The sequence below is a fragment of the Anguilla anguilla genome, chromosome 6, assembly GCF_013347855.1.
Source record: "Anguilla anguilla isolate fAngAng1 chromosome 6, fAngAng1.pri, whole genome shotgun sequence".
In the NCBI taxonomy this organism is placed as follows: Eukaryota; Metazoa; Chordata; class Actinopteri; order Anguilliformes; family Anguillidae; genus Anguilla; species Anguilla anguilla.
Window position 1 is genome coordinate 57,334,370 of NC_049206.1, and position 21,673 is coordinate 57,356,042.

General features: G+C 50.7%; 1 protein-coding gene across 1 annotated transcript in view; it reads right to left on the minus strand.

Annotated features, from left to right (window-relative positions):
* utrn (utrophin) overlaps positions 1 to 21,673 on the minus strand; it is a 197,365-nt gene that overhangs the window by 162,038 nt on the left and 13,654 nt on the right. The window contains 14 exon segments of the mRNA XM_035420281.1: positions 358 to 445; positions 1,193 to 1,316; positions 1,955 to 2,127; positions 2,946 to 3,125; positions 3,562 to 3,669; positions 4,268 to 4,369; positions 5,874 to 5,993; positions 6,556 to 6,706; positions 6,965 to 7,146; positions 9,597 to 9,800; positions 16,046 to 16,209; positions 17,347 to 17,462; positions 19,953 to 20,125; positions 21,164 to 21,256. Of these exon segments, the coding sequence (XP_035276172.1) occupies positions 358 to 445; positions 1,193 to 1,316; positions 1,955 to 2,127; positions 2,946 to 3,125; positions 3,562 to 3,669; positions 4,268 to 4,369; positions 5,874 to 5,993; positions 6,556 to 6,706; positions 6,965 to 7,146; positions 9,597 to 9,800; positions 16,046 to 16,209; positions 17,347 to 17,462; positions 19,953 to 20,125; positions 21,164 to 21,256 (1,978 nt within the window).

The window sequence follows — 21,673 nt, forward strand, 5'->3', positions numbered from 1 at the left end:
ACAGGGAGACGGGTCCCGCAGTGCATTCTGGGACTGACGGTGTCAGATAGAACTTTGCGTGGGATCACGCAGATGATATTCTGAGCATGTTATTAAATGTCCATATGGCATGAGCCATTGCTATCGCACAACCTACAGTACAAAACACCGTAGAGAAAAATGTAAAAAATACATTGGGAAAAAAATATTGTCAAAGCAACAATAATCTTTATATATGCCCACATAAATACCGAGAGATTACTCAACATATTTGAATATATTGTCCATATATTCCCATTTCCACAGGGTGAGGAGAGCGTCTGCAACGCAACAGATCCTGTCTGCGTTTTTGGGAGCGGGGAGCCCCGGAGGACGTACCTTTCTCCATTTGCTCCAGAAGGTTCCGCGCCCCCTGCGTCACCTCCTTGACCCGAGGCTCCTTCTCCGAGATCTCCTCCTCCAGAGGCTGCGCAAGAGGGGAAGACGTCAGGTCGAACTGCGCGCGCGCTCGAAGAGGGGCGGGAGGGCAGTGTAATGGGTAGGGAACTGGGCTTGTGACCGAAAGGCTGCGGGTTCGATTCCCGGGTAGGTGCACAGCACAACAGAATGACAGGAACAGGCCATTCCGCCCAAAAATTCCCGCCATTTCCCTACCGCTAAAGTGCACCTAGCGCTAGATAGCAAGCTAGATAGTATCTCACACACGTATCAAGCCTGGTCTTGAAAACCCCCAGAGTTTTCAGCCTCCACTGCATGACCTGGCAGGCTATTCCACCGCACAGCGACTACTCTCTGTGTGAAGAAATACTTCCTAAAGACACTGGCCTAGAGCCAGGCACTTAACCTGCAGTGCTTCAGTGTAAATCCAGCTATATAAATGGATGCTATGTAAAAACACAGAAAGTTGTGTAAGTCGTTTGGGATAAGAGTGTCTGCTAAATGCCAGTAATGTAATGCGATGTCAAACTACCCGGGTAACACCCCTCCCCCCACCTGCCCCCCACCTTGCTCAGAAATCCACCGATTGCCTAGCCAAGTATAGACCCTACCTTCTAACAAAAAACCTAACCCTTGAACCTATCCTGCTCCCCACACTCCACTCCTAACGGGACAACCCCCAACCCCCCCGGAGCGCCCCCCCCCCCCCGTCCTTTCCTCACGGCGACAACCCCCCCCCCCCCGAAACGCTCGACCGAAACCCCCGGAATCTCACCTTCAGCCGTCCCTCCGCTTCCGACATGTCTCGGGTCCTCGTGAATTCGCCGAAATCCAGGGCGCAGACGGCGGCCTTCCACTGGGCTACCCAGCGCAGGACCTCGGGGAAGTCATCGTCCACCCTGGTGGAGAGGAGAGGAGCGGAGGAGCGGAGGAGTGGAGGGGTAAGAAAAAAACGAAAACACACAAGAGTAATTTAATCAGATGCGGGGCCGCTGGGGCTCCCCTTCAGTCCGTATGCTAATTAGCCCGTTAGCGCCATTCACCGCGCAGCGCGAAAAAAACAGGCTTTCAGGAGGCTGGAGGATTCACACGCAGACCCCGCGGTCCGTTACCGCCGGTAACACAAATAATAAGAAAAGAAAAGAAATGGAAGAAGAAGATACGAAGAATAGCAGAACTTCTTCTTAGGGGGGGAAGAAAGAAAATCAGTCGGCAAACACAATAAAGCAAATAAAAAAAAAGGTCATCCAATTACGTGCGCCGAGACGAAGGAAGAATTCCACCAAAAGAAAAACAGGAAAAAAAAGAAGATAAAATACAATTTTTTTTTTACAAACCCCATACCGGTGTGACTTCAGTGTGCAGCCTCCTGGAGAGAGGGAGGAGAGGAGAGAGGGAGGAGAGCAGAGCAGAGGAGAGCGGAGGAGAGGAGAGAGGGAGGAGAGCAGAGGAGAGGAGAGCGGAGGGAAAGGCGCGGGTTCTGGGGCCCGCGGGACTTGGCGTGTGACGGGAGTTTTTTTGGGGGGGGGCTTCTTACACTTTCCTGATCTCCAGGTCTCCCTGCAGCTGCCGCCTCTTCGGGGGGGGCGGGGGCGGGAGCTCCTGCTGGGCGCACGCTTTCTCTGCGGCTGCCGCCGCCGTGGCGACCGTCGCCACGACGACCCGCTCCTCGGGCCGCGGCATCTCGCCGCTGGTCACCGACTCCGTCACCTAAGCGATGGGGGGAGAAGGAGGCGGGACATGTGGGTCAGAGCGGGTCGCTGTTCTGGGGAACGTGTCCCGGGACAGTGGGGGGGGGGGGGGGGCGAAGGGGAACGGGAGGGGACGGGGGGGGGGGGTGCCCAGGGGACGCGCGATGACAATCGAGGTCCGGAAAGGCAGACCCTGTTCCATTTTCTTTCATAATTCTCTTCCTCTTTTATCAATTCTCGCCACTCCTTTACTTCAAAACGGCCGACACAAAGGCCCGTCTGCTGGAATCGCCAGCTCAGACAACCTCCCTGGAAACAATGACTTAGAGGACGCTAAATAAAACCCGCAAGCGCATCAACGCTGAAACGTCCCTGACCGGCTGACAATGACTTCCTCTGAGGAAAAGAATGAAGGCATCCATTCAATCTGGCCACAGAGGCGCTATTGGCTTCACTCTCTGTAGCAAATTTAGACAAGCGGAAAAGGAAGATTTAAACAAAAATTGGGTACAATAAACAACAGCCAAAGTGGGATAAAACCTCCACTGTCTCTTTTCTAAGTGAATTTTCCCGGCTTTCTTACGAGTCTTCGTTTAAAAAAGGGTAAACATAAACCGCCATGTCTCAATAGCATTTACCCAAAATTGACAAATAGGTAACGATGCTTGAGTAAGTGTAACTCACACAGCAGGATTTTCAGAGCTATCTATTGCCTTTTATGGAGATACTAAAACGGTAAGGAACAGCTTGCTGGCTGGGTTTTTGTCCAGGGTTTTGGCCCAGTAAATAAGGGGCTGCGAGTTTGACTCCGCTGGCAGGCGGAGGGCTGTGCCCCACCTGGTTGGAGCAGTCCTCCAGCCTCTGGACCAGGTTGTCCCATTGCTGGGTGAGCTCCTCCGTGTCCCCGTCGATCCGTCCTGCCGCGTCGGCGCTCTGGAGGAGCTGGACCACGTCCTGTCCCGCGTCCGTCAGGTGGTCCAAGGTTCGACGCTTCTTCTCCATGTCTTCCTTCAGGACCTGTCCACGGTCACAGAGGTTAAAGGTCACGGCCACATACGTGCACGCATGCACATGCATATACTGACTATATATACTATATATACCTCTCTCACTCACTCACGCACACACACACACACACACACAGCCAACACAATGGTTAAAAATAATGATCAAGAAGAATGTACATTCTGTAGGAATATGTATGGTATATATCTGTGAATTAATGCACATTAACTCAGTACTGAACGTTCCCACTAATTATCACTCTTTCAGTAAAAAAACATATATAAAACAGTGCTAGACTTTGAACAAAATGTATAATGATTTTGAAGTAGTTACTTCAACAGCTGTTACAGTTTCACATCAGAACTTATGTGAAAGAAGAACTCGAGTTTATTATTAATAGCATCACTCTTATCGCTGCGAATATTAACACGATGCTATTCGTACTCACAGCTAAACTGCGGACGTTGGCGTTGATCTCATTCGGGTCTTTGAAGTTGCTGGTCTGAACCTTGCTCAGGGCGGCTTCCTTCTCCGTAAGCCAGGTTTTGAACAGATCCTTTAAAAAGCCGAAAAACGTCAAGTCAGTGGCAGAACTCTCTAGTGGCTTTGAACCCATTAAGCTAGTCCTGGGCAAAATGCTTCTTTAAACAGACAGGAAAATAAAATAGCGGACCCCACACCAACCGCTTCAGTTTATTTTTTCTAGAACTTGCTGTGCACCAATCCAACTGCCCCCGTGCCTATCTGATTTGAGCCTTACAGCTGTTCTACCCCCCCAGCCCAGGTGCTCTACCCCCCCAGCCCAGCTGCTATACCCCCCCCCCCCCCCCCCAGCCCAGGTGCTCTACCCCCCCCCCCCACCCCCAGCCCAGCTGCTATACCCCCCTCCCCCAGCCCAGGAGCTCTACCCCCCCAGCCCAGCTGCTATACTCCCCCCCCCCCCCCCCCCCCCCAGCCCAGGTGCTCTACCCCCCCAGCCCAGCTGCTATACTCCCCCCCTCCCCAGCCCAGGTGCTCTACCCCCCCAGCCCAGCTGCTATACCCCCCTCCCCCAGCCCAGGTGCTCTACCCCCCCAGCCCAGCTGCTATACTCCCCCCCCCCCCCCAGCCCAGGTGCTCAGCGCTCAGATAAGCAGCAGTGCCGGCGGTCTCACCTGGTCCTCCAGCAGCTGCTGCCAGACCAGCAGCGTGTCCTGCAGCTTGTGCCAGCGCTCCTCCGTCCAGCGGCACACGGCCGCCCAGCGCTCGCCCAGACTCTGCCACAGAGACGCCACATCGCCACGGTTACGTACGCACACGTGCAACAGCCGCGTAACAGCTACATGCGCACTCGCGTAATGCAATGCAACTCGGAGGCTGCAGGTTCGATCCCCAGGTGGGGCAAAGCTGTTTTAGCCTTCAGCAAGTTCATCTCACTTGCTTCATCCAAAGCTCTGCAAATTAATGGCTACTATAAAACTGAATCATTTTTAAGCCTTTGAAGAGTAGGTTTTTAGGGAATTGGTTTTTTTTTTCCCTCAAAATTCTGAGTCAGTGTTCTAGAACTTGATTGCATCACCAGCAGTGATTGTTACATCAGCATTAGAATGTTCAGTTAAGAACATTCCAATCACATATTTGTGATCTTACAACTTAAATCTTTTAATGAATTTCCAATATTAGAAGCAGAAAAGGATTCTGGGATGGTTCTACCAACACAAGCCATTACATATTTGGGATATGAACATTAGGTTTCATCAAAATATACAAAATGACAACATTCATTTTGAATTCATTTTGACTACAAAGGAGTGAGCTCCAGTCTGTAACGCAGGTCTTTTGAGGTAGGCAGGAGTCTTTTCATTTCATCAAGAGTTTCGTTTCATGAGAGCGGACAACTCCTGTGATTCTGTTCAAAAATAGGAGATGAAGTAAATGCATTTGGAAGAGAAAATGACATTTTCTTGGGACTCATGGCAACGTCTAACAGGTTTAAACGATGAGGCCATCCTGACTCATTCTCCAGACTGTCCATCTCAATCACATAAACCTGAATTTTTTCTCTTCGCAGCAAACCTGAGACTTTTAACCTGTGAAACCTTTCAAACTGCAGGCCAAAGCAAATATTTCTTTGAAAGTTTTGTGGACACTTCTCTCAACTGCACCAGCAGTATTATTTAGATCATAACATATCTTTTACTCCAAAAAAAAGGCAATCTACATTAAGTGTCCTATGAGAACTGAAGATGCATTTTCCGGTAACAGAAACTGACAGTTGCTGCTAGTACAGCTATCGGCAGTTTACCTTGGACTCTATAACCTATGGCTTTTCTCGATGACTACCACTTAAATATTACTTAATGAACTCTTGAGACGGTCTTCATTAGGGTGAAGTTAGAGGCTTTTGCACGCATGATTCAAGAGCATTTAGCGCGTCCAGCTGGACATTTGCCCTGGATTACAACCGCACACAGTCAGCCACAGCGCCTTTTAAGGCAACGGTGTTTCCACTGCCTTCAAAGGAGTCCCCCCTGATCACATACTCATTCTGTGTCATTTTCAAACGATTAGTGAGCATTAAGAGTTTAATATGAAATCCTGAATACTTTTAACAAGTTTGAACAGCTTTGTTGTTTTTTTTCGAAGAATTGCAATGCAGGCCTCTTGAGCTGTAATAACGTTGTTTTTAATTGACAATGAAAACGATTATAAATTTAATTTAAAAGTCTAACTGGATGAAAGTGCAGATAAAAAACTGCTTTGCATAGTGTCACATTTTACCTGTAATTGGTCCTCCAGGGCCGCGGTGGCGCTCTCACCACTGTTCTCATCCACAACCACCACCATGTGGGTAAGGGAGTTCACTTTCACCTGTTCCGTCTCCAAGTCATTCTGCAGGGCCTGAGAATATCAATCGAGGCGTTACAATGACGAGTTAAAACACCATTTTTCATGTTAAATCTGCACTGGGAGGAAAAATAAATTTGGGTTCATTGTCTTTTAAAAAAAAAAAAAAAAAAAAAGACTTTTCCTTTGTGCACTTTAAAAGCGATCTCTGTCAATATTGTTCATAAAATGAAACATCTGACATTTGTGTAATATTTGAATACACAAAACCCACCGGTGGCGATTTCTTATTCCCCATATCTACCAACTGGTGCTCATACTGTATGTCAACATCACCGCAGCTTGGAAAGGAAGACAAATATTACACAAGACCCAGGCGGTTGGTCAACGGGTCAGCGTCATTTCAGTTCAGCTCTGCTCCACAAATCAACTGAAATTCACTTCGAGAACAGAGAAATACCAAAAATGGAGGAACACAGCACTGCTATACCCTTACTAGAGATGTTTAATATTATGGAACCTTTTAAAGGTGTTTAAGGAACTAAAGCTGTGTTATGCCTTAAATCAGTGTTTTTTTTTGTTATTGTGCTGTGATGTAGGCGGGTCAGTGCCTTACTTTGTGCTGATCTATCTGAGCCCTGAAGCCGTCTATGTTCCCGGCGGCCGGCTCTGTCTCCATCTTCCTGATTCGCTGCTCGGTCAGCGTCAGCCAATCAGAGAGCTGCTGGAGCTGCTGCTGCTGCAGGTCCATCAGGACCTCGTGGAGCCTGGATTCAGGAGAGACACGGGGGTTCATTACAATTCATTACTTATTTTCACTTCCTCGCGTCCTTTGCGTGCTCCTTAGCTCCACCCTCCTCGCTCCTCCAAGGAGTGTTTAACTGGTATTGGAATGTCCTTACAGATGGGGGACCTCGATCGATTTCTGGGTCACGGATAAAGATCGGAGAGCAGAGGCACAGTAAAACCCGCACGTCGCCGTGTCACGCCCTGCCGCCGCTGGGGGGTCGCGACCCCACACTGACCTGGCCTGCCGGTCCATGCTGGCCACCCGCAGGTTCTCCCACCGCGAGTTGAGCAGGGCCATCTGCTCCCGGATCTCCTCCTCCTCCTCCTCCGTCAGGTTGCCCTGGGCGATCAGCTGGTTGCCGCCCTGGAGGACGTTGCCGACGCTGCTCTGGTGGGCCGTCAGCTCCATCATGAAGGCCTGGGACGAGACCGGAGCGATCAGCGCCCAGAGACCCCAAACTGGGGGTGCCTCCGTACACCCTGGGACACCCCAGACACCCCAGGACCCCCCACGGGACCCCCCAAGTCTCCTCTCTACAGCAGTGGCTCCCTCTCCCATTAGCAGAACAGGCTGGGCCGGCTTCTGATTGGTTACTGTGATTAACCCACCTACTTCCTCTGAACACAGGAAGCTCATAACCTCTGTGCACATACAGGACTTCAGAATGCAGAGCATCCACAGAGAAGAAAGAGCAGAGAGAGCAGGGCATGAACTTTTGACCGGCAAAATTCCCTTTCGCCAAGATTCTCAAGTCGAGGAGCGTTGAAAAAAAAAAAAAGGCTTATGCGGGCAGCGCCACCGGACCAGGTGAGATACGATCGTTGCCACGGAAACGCGCCGTCGGCAGGTGGAGGCGACGCACTGCCGTTACGTCAGCCGAACGAAGCAGCCAAACGCGGGCTGAGGGGAAATCAGCGTCTTTTTAATCTCCCGTGATCTGAAGCTCACAGACCCCCCGCCCAGATCGCCCAGGCGGCCTTCTGACCTTCACCTAACAGAGCAACAGCAGACCCAAAAACCACCCCCAGCTCTGTCAAAACACTAAAGGAAAAACGTCCAGAATAATAAAGAAAACTTGTTGGCAGTAGGAATTTATGCAGCATGTGTCCGCCATTCCACATCCATTTCACATTCCACAGCTTATCTGTACATACATTTCTTTCACCACAGTCATTTTTAAAAGTGTGAGCCAATCACTGTGAGCCAGTCGAACCTCCACCCCCTACCCCCATCCCCCCCCCACCCCCCCTCACAACATAAACCCCCACCCCACTTGTCCTTCACATTTGTACTGTAGCTGAAGGAACAAGGCTGCATAGTTGTCAGAAAGCCAGTTATGACTAGCTGTGTATGGGGAAAAAGAAGAAAAGAAAAGTCCTGTGTGACAACACGAGCCGGGCTTTTCTGCAACGCTCTCGTTGGTCTCGCGGGGTTAGGGGAACGGCGGGAGGAAGACGATCGGATGAGCTGACGTTTCGGCCAAAGCTGACACGGGGAACATTCGTTCTCCTGGACCGTTCAGGGTGATCTGCTGTCTTTTTTTGGGGGGGGGGGCAGACGTTGTAAAATAGTGATAGCTAAATAACAGGCTTTGCCCCCCTGAAAAGGCCTTTTCACTGCGTGTCATCAGTATCGCCAGGCCCCAGATTTCAAAACATGTCGTCCGCAAACATTTACCTTTCAGTCACCGGAGCAAAGTTCTCCAAAACAAGCACGTACACAGTCCCGTTTCGTCAGAAGCTCCGCTCCACGGGATTCCTGACATTCCTGGCATGTATGGAACTTGTTCTCTAAGGGGGGGGGGGGGGGGGGGGGCAGCGGGGGGCCCCTATGGTCTAAATTAAAATTACCCATAATCCTCCTGGAAAAAAGGCCTGACCCATAAAACAGTGGCTCCCTCGGTTCGACAGTAAGGGCCTCAGTCGGGGCTATAAAGAGAGCGGGGATTAGCCCGGAGAAGCTGCTCAGCCATTCAGCTGGTGTGGGACATCCAGGGGCCGGGGCGGGGGGCCGGGGGGGGCTCATGAAACAACAGATCAAATTAAAAAAGCCAAATAATGACAGAGGCGGGGACGAGTTTTAACGCCAAGCGCTGAGCCAGGCCATCGCTACGGGAGACCAGGGTGTTGTGTGAGATGCATGAAGGATGACTCAAGCCTGTGGCATCAATCCCAAACACCGACCGCACCAAAGCCTTTGGAAGCGCAGTCATTCACTTTACATGATAGCCCCGCCCATTTCGAGGGTCATGAACCCCAAACGCTGCCATCACTATTGTACACTTCCTACAGTTAATGACAATTTGTAGCACTGAAAATGCCCCCCCCGTAGGCTACGGGAACAGGGCAGTTCTTTTAACCCTTTAAGGGTTTGTGAGATCACAAACGTGTGATGAGAACGTTCTTAACCGAACGTTCTAGTGTTGATGTCACAATCACTGCTGGTGACTGAAGTCTAAATCAGTTCTAGAACACTAGAATTATGCAAAAACAAACAAACAAAAAAAACATTCCAACCGATAGGGGCGATATAGCTCAGGAGGTAAGACCGATTGTCTGGCAGTCGGAGGGTTGCCGGTTCAAACCCCGCCCTGGGCATGTCGAAGTGTCCTTGAGCAAGACACCTAACCCCTAACCTCTAACTGCTCTGGCGAATGAGAGGCATCAATTGTAAAGCGCTTTGGAGAAAAGCGCTATATAAATGCAGTCCATTTACCATTTACCAACCTACTCATCAAAGGTGTTAATGCCATTCCAGCAGGGGGCACTACCATTTTGTGCCGGAGCCATTTTCGTGGCGAGCATAGAACAGGAAGGAAGGAAGGAAGGAAGGAAAGGAGGAAGGATTTGGGTTTTCGGGGCCGGTACCTCGTGGGTGTGGAACTGGTCTTTGACCTCCTCCACGTCCTCGGAGACCTCGTCCTGCATCTGCAGCGTGTCCTCCGCCGACAGCAGCCAGGTGAGCACCTCCTCCAGCGTTGCCTGGTAACTGTCCAGGTTCACCTCCGTCTCCGTCACCGTGCTGGGGCTCTCCGCCCGGGGGCTGCTGCCGCTCTCCCCGGGGGTCAAGCCCTGTGGGACAGGGAGGGGGGGTTCACCCTGTCAGCATTCCCAAACTCACAGGCCACACCCCCAACATTCAACTATCCAATAACCTGATTACTGGCAGAGCACTACTGATACAGACCACACCCACAAAAAAAGCAGGTATCCAGCAACCTGATCACTGAACCAGCAATCTGTATGGAGCCACACCCCCAAAAAGCAAGGACCCAATAAGCTTATCATTGAGAGAGCCCTCACTACACAGGCCACACCCACAAGCCAGTAACCAATAACGTGTTTACAGGAAGTCTGAAAGCATAAACAAGGTCTTATTTTATGAGCTTGTTTGACCAATCAAATTTTTGAGTTATAACAAGTGTACAAGCATCTGAACTTCAAAGGAGGTCAGATTAAATCACATTTATTTGATCACATATGATCCGCCCCCGGCCTACAAAAAAAAAAAACGAAAAATGAGGGCCGTTATCTTTATTAGCCGCTCGTGATTAGAGGGAGGGTCGACGTTCCCTTCCCAGAATAGTTAGGGTGTCGGGGCGGAATGCTGACTGCTCAAACATGGCGCTAAGTAATCGCAGGCCTCTCTCTGAGCACTACGCGCTGGGGCCTCCGGTCCTGCTGACGGGTGAGGGGTGACAGTGACGGACAGGGCCAGCGCCCCCACCGCACGCGTGCGATAGGCGCCGCAGCGGAGCTCGAGCGCTCGGGCGGGACCGAACGCCAGGGCACAGCATGTGACCTCACATTCCTCGCCCTTTCAGTGGCCTCTCTCCAACCTACAGTTCCACACATGGCCACTAGGGGCAGTGACACCCCCCAGTCCATCAACTGGCCTGTTCCACCATGCGTAGTCAACAGAGACAGCAAGATGGACTTCAGTGGATGATTGCGCTGTTTTGGCTGAGGAACGAGGTTCTTCTTCTTGTTCATTTTAGGCACTGCTATTTTCACAACCACACACAAAGCACTTGTTTTCCAACTACTTCCGATATCCATCGTACTGACTATACTTCATCTAAATATGGCTGTTCCTTGTGTCTGGTTGTGTGTGGGCTGTGCTGTCATCATTTAAAGTTAAAAAAAGCATAATGCTCTCTTAAAACTGCCTTTTGTGGGAAAATAAACGTTTTAATGTGCTTGGGAATGGATTCCTCCTTCACAAAAATACTTTTAAATTGCTTTTATGACCAGTTATTGAAGCTCAGGGTGAGACTTTGATGAAGTTATGATTTTTTTTAATAACAGCAAAAACTCTCGAAGCTTCTGGGGATTATATGGTCTGGCAAACTTAATTTGGATCAATGCGTAAATTCCCCATTCGCTAAATGTAAATTTGAATGCACCAGCAGTATCACAATAAAATTTCATAAGGAACAAAAAAAAACAAAAAAAAAACAAGGAAAACATGAAACTTCTCAGCCTTGGGCAAGCCATGAAAAAAACAAGACAGAAATGCAAAAGGCCCATCTAAACCATGACTCAATGCACCATTGTTTCCTCCAAAATTACCCAACATGCCCCGAATCAGGAGGAGAAGGTCACTTGTTGAAAATGTTCCATGGCATTTGCAACAGAAACCCACGTTAAAAGTCACTGCTAATTTAGGCCTTTATTGGGCTAGACCTGAAAACAAGAGAACTTGCTGTAATTTCAGAACTGCAATTTTCATCAAATTACAGAATTTTTGGCAACGGGCACAGTTTGAGTACTCCTCTTGAACTCCATTACAGTTTTAATGATCTGAATCCTAGTGTAGTTGACAAAATAGGTCTTGCAGCACCATAAAACAGTGTTTTGAGAGCTTGTACAATGGAAGAGATTTCCCAGACGCACACAGCAAGATTAGACAGTACTGACACAGTTTTGTGAAGTTTTGTGAAGGAGTTCATGGTGAGCACCGGACCTGGGTCAAATACATATTTGTTTAGGATTCAAATACTTTTCTACGCTTTACTGATCTTGTCTGGTGTACTGGGACCAATGAAATACTCTCAAAAAGTGCAAACCCCACCTTCTTGTCATATTGGCAGGCTGAATTACACCAGGCAAGATCAACAGAGCACAGAAAAGAAGAAAAAAAAGCTTTCTGCTACCCTACACCTCCCGAGCAGTAACATTCCTCACTTCCTGTGCCGGGACTACTTTTGGAAACCGTCGCTCGACCACACCAGTTCCGTCAGAGATTTTCCGTAGGCCTTTCCAAGCGTGGGAAGTTTTTCTTTGCCCAACGGCAAACATTGCAAGCTGAATTTTTTTGGGGACTTTCTTTTTTTTTCACGATCACAGCTCTTAAAAATGCCTGTGAATTAAAAACTTAAAAAAAGCCTCTTTTCTGTTGAATAAAAAAAACCATCCCAGCTCATAGAGTAGCATGTACTGAAATATTTAAAGAGCAGCGTGACTGAACGGTTGTCGTTGACCGACACACACAGCAAGGAATGCTGGGATATTTCCGAAGGAAGGGCCAGCCCAGGCATTAAGGAGGATGTCGAGTGGGAGAGAAAGCCACTTCCCTATTTTTCCTCTTTAACGTCAGGAAAAACAAGCACAGTGGTTGAGGTCACACACCCCTTCCTTAAAGAGTGCAGGGGGGCTTGGAGAGAGGAGGCGTATCCGGGGGTCGGGGGATTACACCACCAAAATATTTTTTTGGCAATTTTCCCATCCCAGGAAGGCCCACGCCTTGCCCTACAGGCCGAGCCTTTCGGTGTACTTTTGATGGAGCACATACACGGCTGCAGAGATGTTTAAAACTAAGAGAAAGATCCTCTTTAGCCTCAGCACATGCATACAGAGAGAAAGATCCTCTTAGGCCTCAGCACATGCACACAGAGAGAAAGATCCTCTTAGGCCTCAGCACATGCATACAGAGAGAAAGATCCTCTCAGGCCTCAGCACATGCATACAGAGAGAAAGATCCTCTCAGGCCTCAGCACATGCATACAGAGAGAAAGATCCTCTTAGGCCTCAGCACATGCATACAGAGAGAAAGATCCTCTTTAGCCTCAGCACATGCATACAGAGAGAAAGATCCTCTTAGGCCTCAGCACACGCATACAGAGAGAAAGATCCTCTTAGGCCTCAGCACACGCATACAGAGAGAAAGATCCTCTTAGGCCTCAGCACACGCATACAGAGAGAAAGATCCTCTTAGGCCTCAGCACATGCATACAGAGAGAAAGATCCTCTTAGGCCTCAGCACATGCATACAGAGAGAAAGATCCTCTCAGGCCTCAGCACATGCATACAGAGAGAAAGATCCTCTCAGGCCTCAGCACATGCACACAGAGAGAAAGATCCTCTCAGGCCTCAGCACATGCACACAGAGAGAAAGATCCTCTCAGGCCTCAGCACACGCATACAGAGAGAAAGATCCTCTCAGGCCTCAGCACATGTATACAGAGAGAAAGATCCTCTCAGGCCTCAGCACATGCGTACAGAGAGAAAGATCCTCTCAGGCCTCAGCACACGCATACAGAGAGAAAGATCCTCTTAGGCCTCAGCACATGCACACAGAGAGAAAGATCCTCTCAGGCCTCAGCACATGCATACAGAGAGAAAGATCCTCTTAGGCCTCAGCACATGCACACAGAGAGAAAGATCCTCTTTAGCCTCAGCACATGCACACAGAGAGAAAGATCCTCTTTGGTACCCTAGGGTTTAAATGCCAGAGAATCACGCAGGCACAATGCCTTGGGTTGTTCCCCAATGCGTGCGCGCACAACTTGGACACGACGCCATCTCTACTCGACGTGGTTTTTTGCTGGCCACGCCCACCTGGGATTGACAGCGCAGAGCGCTAAATGGCCAGAGGCTCGGGGAAAGGGTGGTAACCCACAGAAAAAATGCAGCTGTGTGCGCCGTGAGGGCTCGGTCCTGGCCTTAAATAACTCCCCTGCCTCCTGCACCAGCCCCGCAGCACAGCTGGTTCTCCTTCACCAAAGAATGCACACGCGGGGAATTCACAGACCGGCTTTCGCTCCACCTGAACGCTAAAAACAGAAAATAAAAACGCACAAAAATGTCTTATTTATAAAGTTTACTTGAGCGCCAATATCCCAAATATCCCGAAACAAATTGATCGCGCCTGGAGCCAAATTCCACTGGAAACGGATAAGAGCCTCAGGGAGGCTCCTCGTGGAGTCTTCCCAGAGTGCAGTGCAATTTGCAGCCAGGGCAGGCGACTGCTCTAAGGCAGCTGACGCAGACGGATGCAAACAGACTCATGCAGACGCAGACAGACAGGCAGGCAGGCAGGCAGGCAGACAGACAGACAGACAGACAGGCAGGCAGGCAGGCAGGCAGGCAGACAGACAGACAGGCAGGCAGGCAGGCAGGCAGGCAGGCAGACAGACAGACAGACAGACAGACAGACAGACAGACGCAGATGGATGCAAACAGACTCATGCAGACACAGGCAGACAGGCAGACAGACAAACAGACAGACAGATGCAGACGGATGCAAACAGACTCATGCAGACTCAGGCAGGCAGACAGACAGACAGACAGACAGACAGACAGGCAGGCAGACAGACAGACAGACAGACAGACAGGCAGGCAGACAGACAGACAGGCAGGCAGGCAGGCAGACAGGCAGACAGGCAGACAGGCAGACAGACACAGACAGGCAGACAGACAGACAGACAGGCAGACAGGCAGACAGGCAGACAGGCAGGCAGGCAGGCAGGCAGGCAGGCAGGCAGACAGACAGGCAGACAGGCAGACAGACAGGCAGGCAGGCAGGCAGGCAGACAGACAGACAGACGGACAGACTGACGCAGATGGATGGCGCTGGCCCAGTCCGTTGTGTTCCAGACTCTGGGGCATCTCACTGCACAGCCACCAGACAAACCTCAGCCTGTAATGTAATCCTAAAGAAAGACGAAAGGACTACTGCTCTCTCTCTCCCTCTCACTCTCTCTCTCTCACTCACTCACTCTCTCTCTCTCACTCACTCTCTCTCTCCCCCCCTCTCTCTCCCTCTCTCCCCCCCCTCTCTCAATTTCAATTTCATTGGCATGATATGCACTGTTGCCAAAACAAATTCTCTTTATAAAATTTCTCCCTCTCCCTCTCTACCCTCCCTCTCTCTCTCCCCCCCACTCTCCCTCCCTCTCTCTCCCCCCCCCTCCCTCCCTCCCTCTCTCTCTCTCCCCCACTCTCCCTCTCTCTCTCCCCCACTCTCCCTCTCTCTCTCTCTCTCTCTCTCTCCCTCCCTCCCTCCCTCCCTCTCCCCCGTCCCCTCCAGCGTTACATTAGCGGTGCAGAAAGGCTTTGGGGTCTTAAAGGCCGGGGGGGTTTATAAAGGAGCGATTTGCTCTCGATGGGCCTGCCCAAAAACGGCAGGGGTGAAACAGCAGGACGAGGGCCCGGCTAGCTGCTGGAAGAACGCCAGCCGCGGTGCGCCCCCCCCTCCCCTCCCAAAACAAGGCCAACAGCACAACCCAGTGCCTACTAATCTGTTCCTCTCATAACTGAACCTACATTCCCCTGCCAAACTGCTCCCCCATGGAAAAGACAACTACATTCCCCAGCAAACCAAACAACTCTCCTTGAAGATAAAAACTACATTTCCCAGCGTGTCAACCTGCCCTCTTCATGATATAAAACTAATGTACCCCTGCCAACCCTGCACTTTTCATCAGGATAAAAGAAACACTTATCACTGCCAATTAGATTCTTCTCTTCGTGATAAGATCCACACATCCTTGACCATCAAACTGTTCACTCCGTGACTGAATCTACACACCCCCAGGCAAACAAACTGTTCACACTGTGATAAGACCTGCACACGACCCACTGACTGCTGAGAAATCACTGTCTAGCTCCAAGCTTTGAATATGTAAAATACACCATGAAAGAAATCCAAGTTCTTTCAGTCATATCTGACACAACTTCAGCCTGGGGTGTGCTGTTTAAAATTCTATGCAAATTCCATGTTGTAAAATTCCTACAAGTATGCAAAATTTCTTACAAATTACAATTACATTATACGGACATCGCACAAAAAAAAATTACAAACAACTGATATATTCCCACAGCGTATTTTCAAGTAACTTGCAATTATTGATTATTGACAGAGAACTGCTAACCATGATACAACTGACTACAGACCTTGAAGTATACTTAACGGTCTGTATTCTCAAAGCCAGCAGTCGGATGGATTCACATCACGTGGACCTACACAAGCGTGCGTACTGTCCGAGCACTGGGCGGGGTCAGACCAAGCGAAGCTCCGCCCCCCCCTTCCTCACCTGAGCGCTGAGTGCTCCGCCCACTTCGGCCTCCGCCCGGTACCTCTTGGGCAGGGCCTCCACCTCCCGGATGTCGTCCATGGTGACCTCCTTCGGCAGGACGGCGAAGAGCGACGTGACGTACATGATGATGGACTTCTTGTCGGGCAGCTGCACTGCCACGTCTACGGAAAGGCGGGATGGGGAAAAAAGAGAGAAGGAGAGAAGGAGAAGAGGAGAGAGAGAGCGAGAAGAGGAGTGAGAGAGAGCGAGGAGAGATAGCTAAATCACGCCGCGCTCTGCCTCTCCGTCGAGATACGCCCGCGTACGGGCGAGTTATAGGACAGGCAAATAACTTTATCGATCCCCCCACCCCAACCCCCCAGAGGGGGAATTATGCACCCGTCAGCCCGAAGCGCAAACTTACAATAAATTTTAAGAGCACAGAGTACGGACACAAACACAAAGCAGATAAAATACCGTAAAGCCAGGGACACACGCGTCTGAAAATACGAATATGTTATAGACCGGTGGTCTCCAACCCTGGTCCTGGAGAGCTGCAGGGTCTGCTGGTTTTTGTTTTCACCTTAAAATCAGCACCCAGCTGAGACCCAAGACACCAGGTGAGTTGAGTTAACTGTGTAATCAACTGCTCTAATTGATTCATGAAGTGCAGAGCCACTATGAGAACCAGCAGACCCTGTAGCTCTCCAGGACCAGGGTTGGAGACCACTGTTATACACTGTTATTGATGGTGGGCCGCTTCCGAATGTGTGTGTGTGTGTGTGTGTGTGTGTTCAGGTCCACTGTGCTGTGACAAACTCATACAAACAATACAAAAACAGAAACAGGATATAGCAACGGCGGCTAAAGGTTCCAGCTGCGTTACTGTGGAAAACAACAGAATGGGGCCATCATCAAAAAAGGCAATTACAACAGCGACAGTTAAAGGGCACGTAATCAGGCGCGCTGGCACACTGTCTGTCTGCCGTAATCGGCGTTGAGAGCAGACTGTGCTCACAGGGAAGAACGCCGCTTTCATTTAAATTCCAGATGCACAGGTTATGGCAATTCACCGTCTGAAAAACCCAAGCGCTGTTAAACAAGCTCTTCAGTGAATATGAGCAGATCACCGGGCCCATGGATGCTAACTGGTACTGCTGTCCCACCGCTAGTTCAGACTAGCGTTTCCTATTTCCACACACACACACGCCGCAAAGCGGTGGTGGTGGGTGAGGTGAGTTCCCATTCGTCACTGTTAAAGCACTTTGAGATGTTCGGAAGTTGGGAAAAGTGCTACATGAAGGCAACGAACTAAACACCTTCCGGGTCCAGCAGCCTCTCGATGCCCAGCTGGTCCTTGGCCACGGTGAAGGCGTGCTCCATCCTCTCCACCGGGGGCAGCGCCTCCACCTTCTCCCAGCTGAACGCGTTGGGCCTGCAGCCGAAACGGAGAGAGAGAGAGAGAGAGAAGCGGGCGTCTGTCACTCAAACGCAGGACGAACGGATCTGGGATCCACAATCAGAGCAGCATCGACACATACACGCAGATTCACTCCACAGCTGCAGAGCATGCTGGGATTTTAAAAGGTTGACTGCCTTTACTTTATTGGGAAGAGGCTTATTTCTGGGGTGGGTAGGCTTATTTTTTATTGGGGGGTGGGGGGAGGCTTATTTCTGATGGTTCTGCAAGAAAAACAAGATATTTCTGAAAACCACCTTTTCTGGGGAGCGCAGGGACCATGTTATCAAGCCGAATAAACATACGTGTCCTACGTTAGGACTTGACATGCCTGTAAAACGCAGCCGCGAATTCTCTGTGTTCATTTATCATTTGTGACCGCTGCTCATATTGGCTGCAATACGTGGCCTTTTTTAAAATCATTGAACCGTACAAAATTCTATGCTTTGATCAAGACCACGGTGGCTGGTTAGCCAATCAAACACCCCTAAAAGTTATGATGAAAATGATTGACAGGTTGGCTTTTGTGGGATGGCATAATCCCATCTCAAATGCCTTGATAAGACCTACACTTTGCATTAACAGTAATTTGACCTGTGGTTATTACATATTAAAGGTAATTTGATAGTGTAACTCTGTGCACGTAAGCCACAGCTGTTTGGGCACAGTCTGCGTGTGATTATGTGCTGTGACAACGCACGTTTAATTCAGAGAGGAAAGTCACACTGAACTAACGCCTTTCCCAGCAGCCACCACAGCCGAACCTGACGAGGACCTTTCACACTGTTGGCGCTTTTAAGCCTGTGCGGGGGTGTTTTTACGAGCCCCCCCCCCCCCCCCCCCGAGGGCATTGCGTTCTCATGCACACGCTGCCTTCTGTCAAATTCCTAAACAAATGATTCAGAAGAAGAAAAAAAAAAAAAAAAAGAGAGAGAGAGAGCGAGAGAGTGGAAAAGGAGGGATGGGAAAAAGAGAAAGGGAGGCTGAGGCTGGGGCAGGGCAGGGCAGGGCAGGGCAGGGCAGGGCGGGGCCCCAGCAATGCTGCCCGGCAACCTATCCCCGGTTCCGTGGGAGGGGGGTGGGAGGGGCCCCAGAAGGGGGTGAGGACAGGCCCCGGGGTGTGGACGGCAGTACCCAGGCATGTAGCTGTCCCGGGACTCACTGTGCCAAAATCAGGCCCGGACCCCTGTTTGGGGGGGAGGGGTGGGGGGGGGGAGGTTTGGAGGGAGGTGGGGGGGTGGTTGGAGTGTGAGAATACCCAGCTGTGATGCTACGGAGTTTTTAAAGGCCGTTTCGATTAGCGCGCATGGCGCCAGCTAGTTATGGGATGGCTGGCGGCATGTGTTTATGTGCGGAATGCATGCAGCGTTAATGCATACATGTGAGTGAGTGTGTGTGTGTGCGCGTGTGAGTGCATGTGTGTGTGTGTGTGTGTGCGCGTGTGAGTGCATGTGTGTGCAGCAGGGGCGTGTGTGTGTGCGCGTGTATATCAGTGTGTGAGTGCATGTGTGTGTGTGTGCATGTGTGTGTGTGTGAGTATACAAGTGTGTGTGTGTGTTGAGTGTGTGTCTGCAGCAGGGGCGGGTGTGTGAGCCTGTGTAGAGGGTGTGTGTGTTGAGTGTGTGTGTGCAGCAGGGATGGGTGTGTGAGTCCGTGTTGAGTGTGTGTGTGTGCGTGAGTATATCTGTGTGTGTTTGTGAGTGCGTGTGTGTGAGTGTAGCAGGGGCGGGTGTGTGAGTCCGTGTTGAGTGTGTGTGTGTGTGTGTGAGTATATCTGTGTGTGTTTGTGAGTGCGTGTGTGTGAGTGTAGCAGGGGTGGTTATGCGAGTCCGTGTTGAGTGTGTGTGTGTGTGCGTGTGAGTATATCTGTGTGTGTTTGTGAGTGCGTAGCAGGGGCGGGTGTGGTATGCGACTCTGCGCGTGTGGAATGCGTGCAGGAATAATCGGGGTGAGCAGTGCCAAGCGCGCTTCCCCAGACCCGGCCTCCAGCGGAGGGGGAAACTCAGTCCTCCACAAGCCGTCTTTCCTTCCCAGAAAACAATGCAGCGGTTCGGGTCCCGAACCCAAATCAACAGCTGCCCCACAAACGCAACCTTGACCAAAAAAAACGTAAACGACTTTCGACACAACCAAACAATGCCGGGAAATAAGGAAGTGGTATGAGCAATTTGCACATGCTCAAATGCACCAGTGGTATGAAGTATTCAGGCACAATGGGTTCGCCTGCACACACTGGCTCCTCGTGGGTATTAACAGGAAGAGGCATCCACCAATCAGGTTTGACATTGTTACGTTGGAGCTACCTCCATGATTGGTGGAGCTACCTCCATGCTTGGTGGAGCTCGTCTCTGTTCTCAACCGGAGAGGCGAAAGTCCCAAACTCTTCAATACATCTACCTGAACCTCAACCGAACCTCGTAACCGAAAGGTGCACCCCTCGCGCGGCGTCCCGTTTCGGACGCTCACCTGAAGTGGTGCAGGACGGCATTGAAGGCCAGGCCGTCGGCCCAGCTGGTGGTGAAGTTGAACACGTTGACCTGGTCGTAGGCCCGCGTGGACTGCCGCACCCAGCTGAGCAGGATCTTCTCGCTGTTGGTCTGCTGCAGGTTGGACATGATGTCCTTCATGATGTCTTTGACCTGGGGACAAAAGCCAACGTGACCACCATTGCACATTGCAACTGTCATTGCAACACTTATCCCCTGTACCTGTTTTGGACGGCAGAGATCAGTGCTGCACCTCAAGTCAACAGCGCACACAGAAATCAGAAGCAAGTGGGTGTGACCACGCCAGGGTGTCACCAGGGATTTCGGCACAACCACCCCGGGGCCCCCCATCGCTGCGCAGCTGCAGAACCATTTTTTTGAAGGCCCCCATCTGTCAGGGCCCTCCAAATTGTGCCTCCCCCGCCACCCTCAAATGGCGCCCCTGTCACTACACCGCAAACTGTACTTACAGCTTCAGTCTCTTAATCCTCAACACTAGTCATTCCCTTTGCAGGTTTCATTTAGTTTACATTTCATGAGTCAACGTCTTTTGACATCCATGTTTACTTTTTTTTTTGGCTTTAGTAAATGGTAGCGAGAGCAAACGCATCTGTTCCACACCCTTCTGAACGGGCCACGGGGGGGGGGGGGGGGGGGGCGGCGAGTAGATTAGGCGCTGAATAAACAATATAAATACACACGGCCGGATAAAAGCCCTGTTTGTCTACGGCAGAGGCGTAAAAAAGCAGAACACAGGTGCCGCCACGCTCTCCTGTTCACCGGTAAAAGGGGCGGGGTCAGTTCCCAGGTAATGTTCACTCGTACGGATGGGCAAACAGCAGGAGTCAGCTCCCTGTTTGGAAGCACTCTTGCGTTGACTAACTATCACAGGACGTCCACAAACCCTGGAGAGCCGCAGGGTCTGCAGGGTTCTGTTCTTGCTCAGCACTTCATTGGTCAATGAAAGCAGTTGATTAAACAGGTGATTACACATCTCATCTGGTTCATTGGTTCGGAACTGTAAGGTGGCTGACTTTAAAGGTGAAAACAAAAAATCTGTATGCCCCTGCAATTCACCAGGACTAGGGCTGCAGACCTCTGAACTGGGGGCGGGGGGGTGGGGGTGGTGGAGCCTGCTCCCGTGTGATTCGCCCTCTCACGTTGACAGACAAGGGGGCGGAGTCGGCTCACCTGCCAGTGGAGGATGATGCTCCAGATCAGGCCCAGCGTCAGCTTGTGGTTGCCGTCCACGATGTCCGTGCCGCCGATGTTCACCAGGTCCACCTGCGCAGGTGAGAGAGAGAGCCGGTTTTACCTGAACCATCGTGGAGCGCTGGCCAAGTCTGGCTCTACCGCAAGCATTAATCACACAAGTCCCACAGAGCTTAGAAGAGAAACACAGTCTTCATGTCAACCCTGTGGCACACCTCTGTCATACCTGTGTCACATGACACGAGAGCAATGAACGATGACATGTTTCAGTGCTGGGGGGGAAAGCAGGCCGTTAAGATAGCAGCAGGGCTGCTATTGGCAGGTCTGTATCTGATCGCCATAGAGACGGGATCAATGGCCGCCAGGTCCTGTCGAAGAAGGGCAAACAGCCCGACACACGTGTGGGCTCCTGAATGATCTTTATAGGCGACGCGGAAAAAGAAGGCGAACGCGGTACAAACGCCGCTAACCGTTCAACGGCGATTGGTG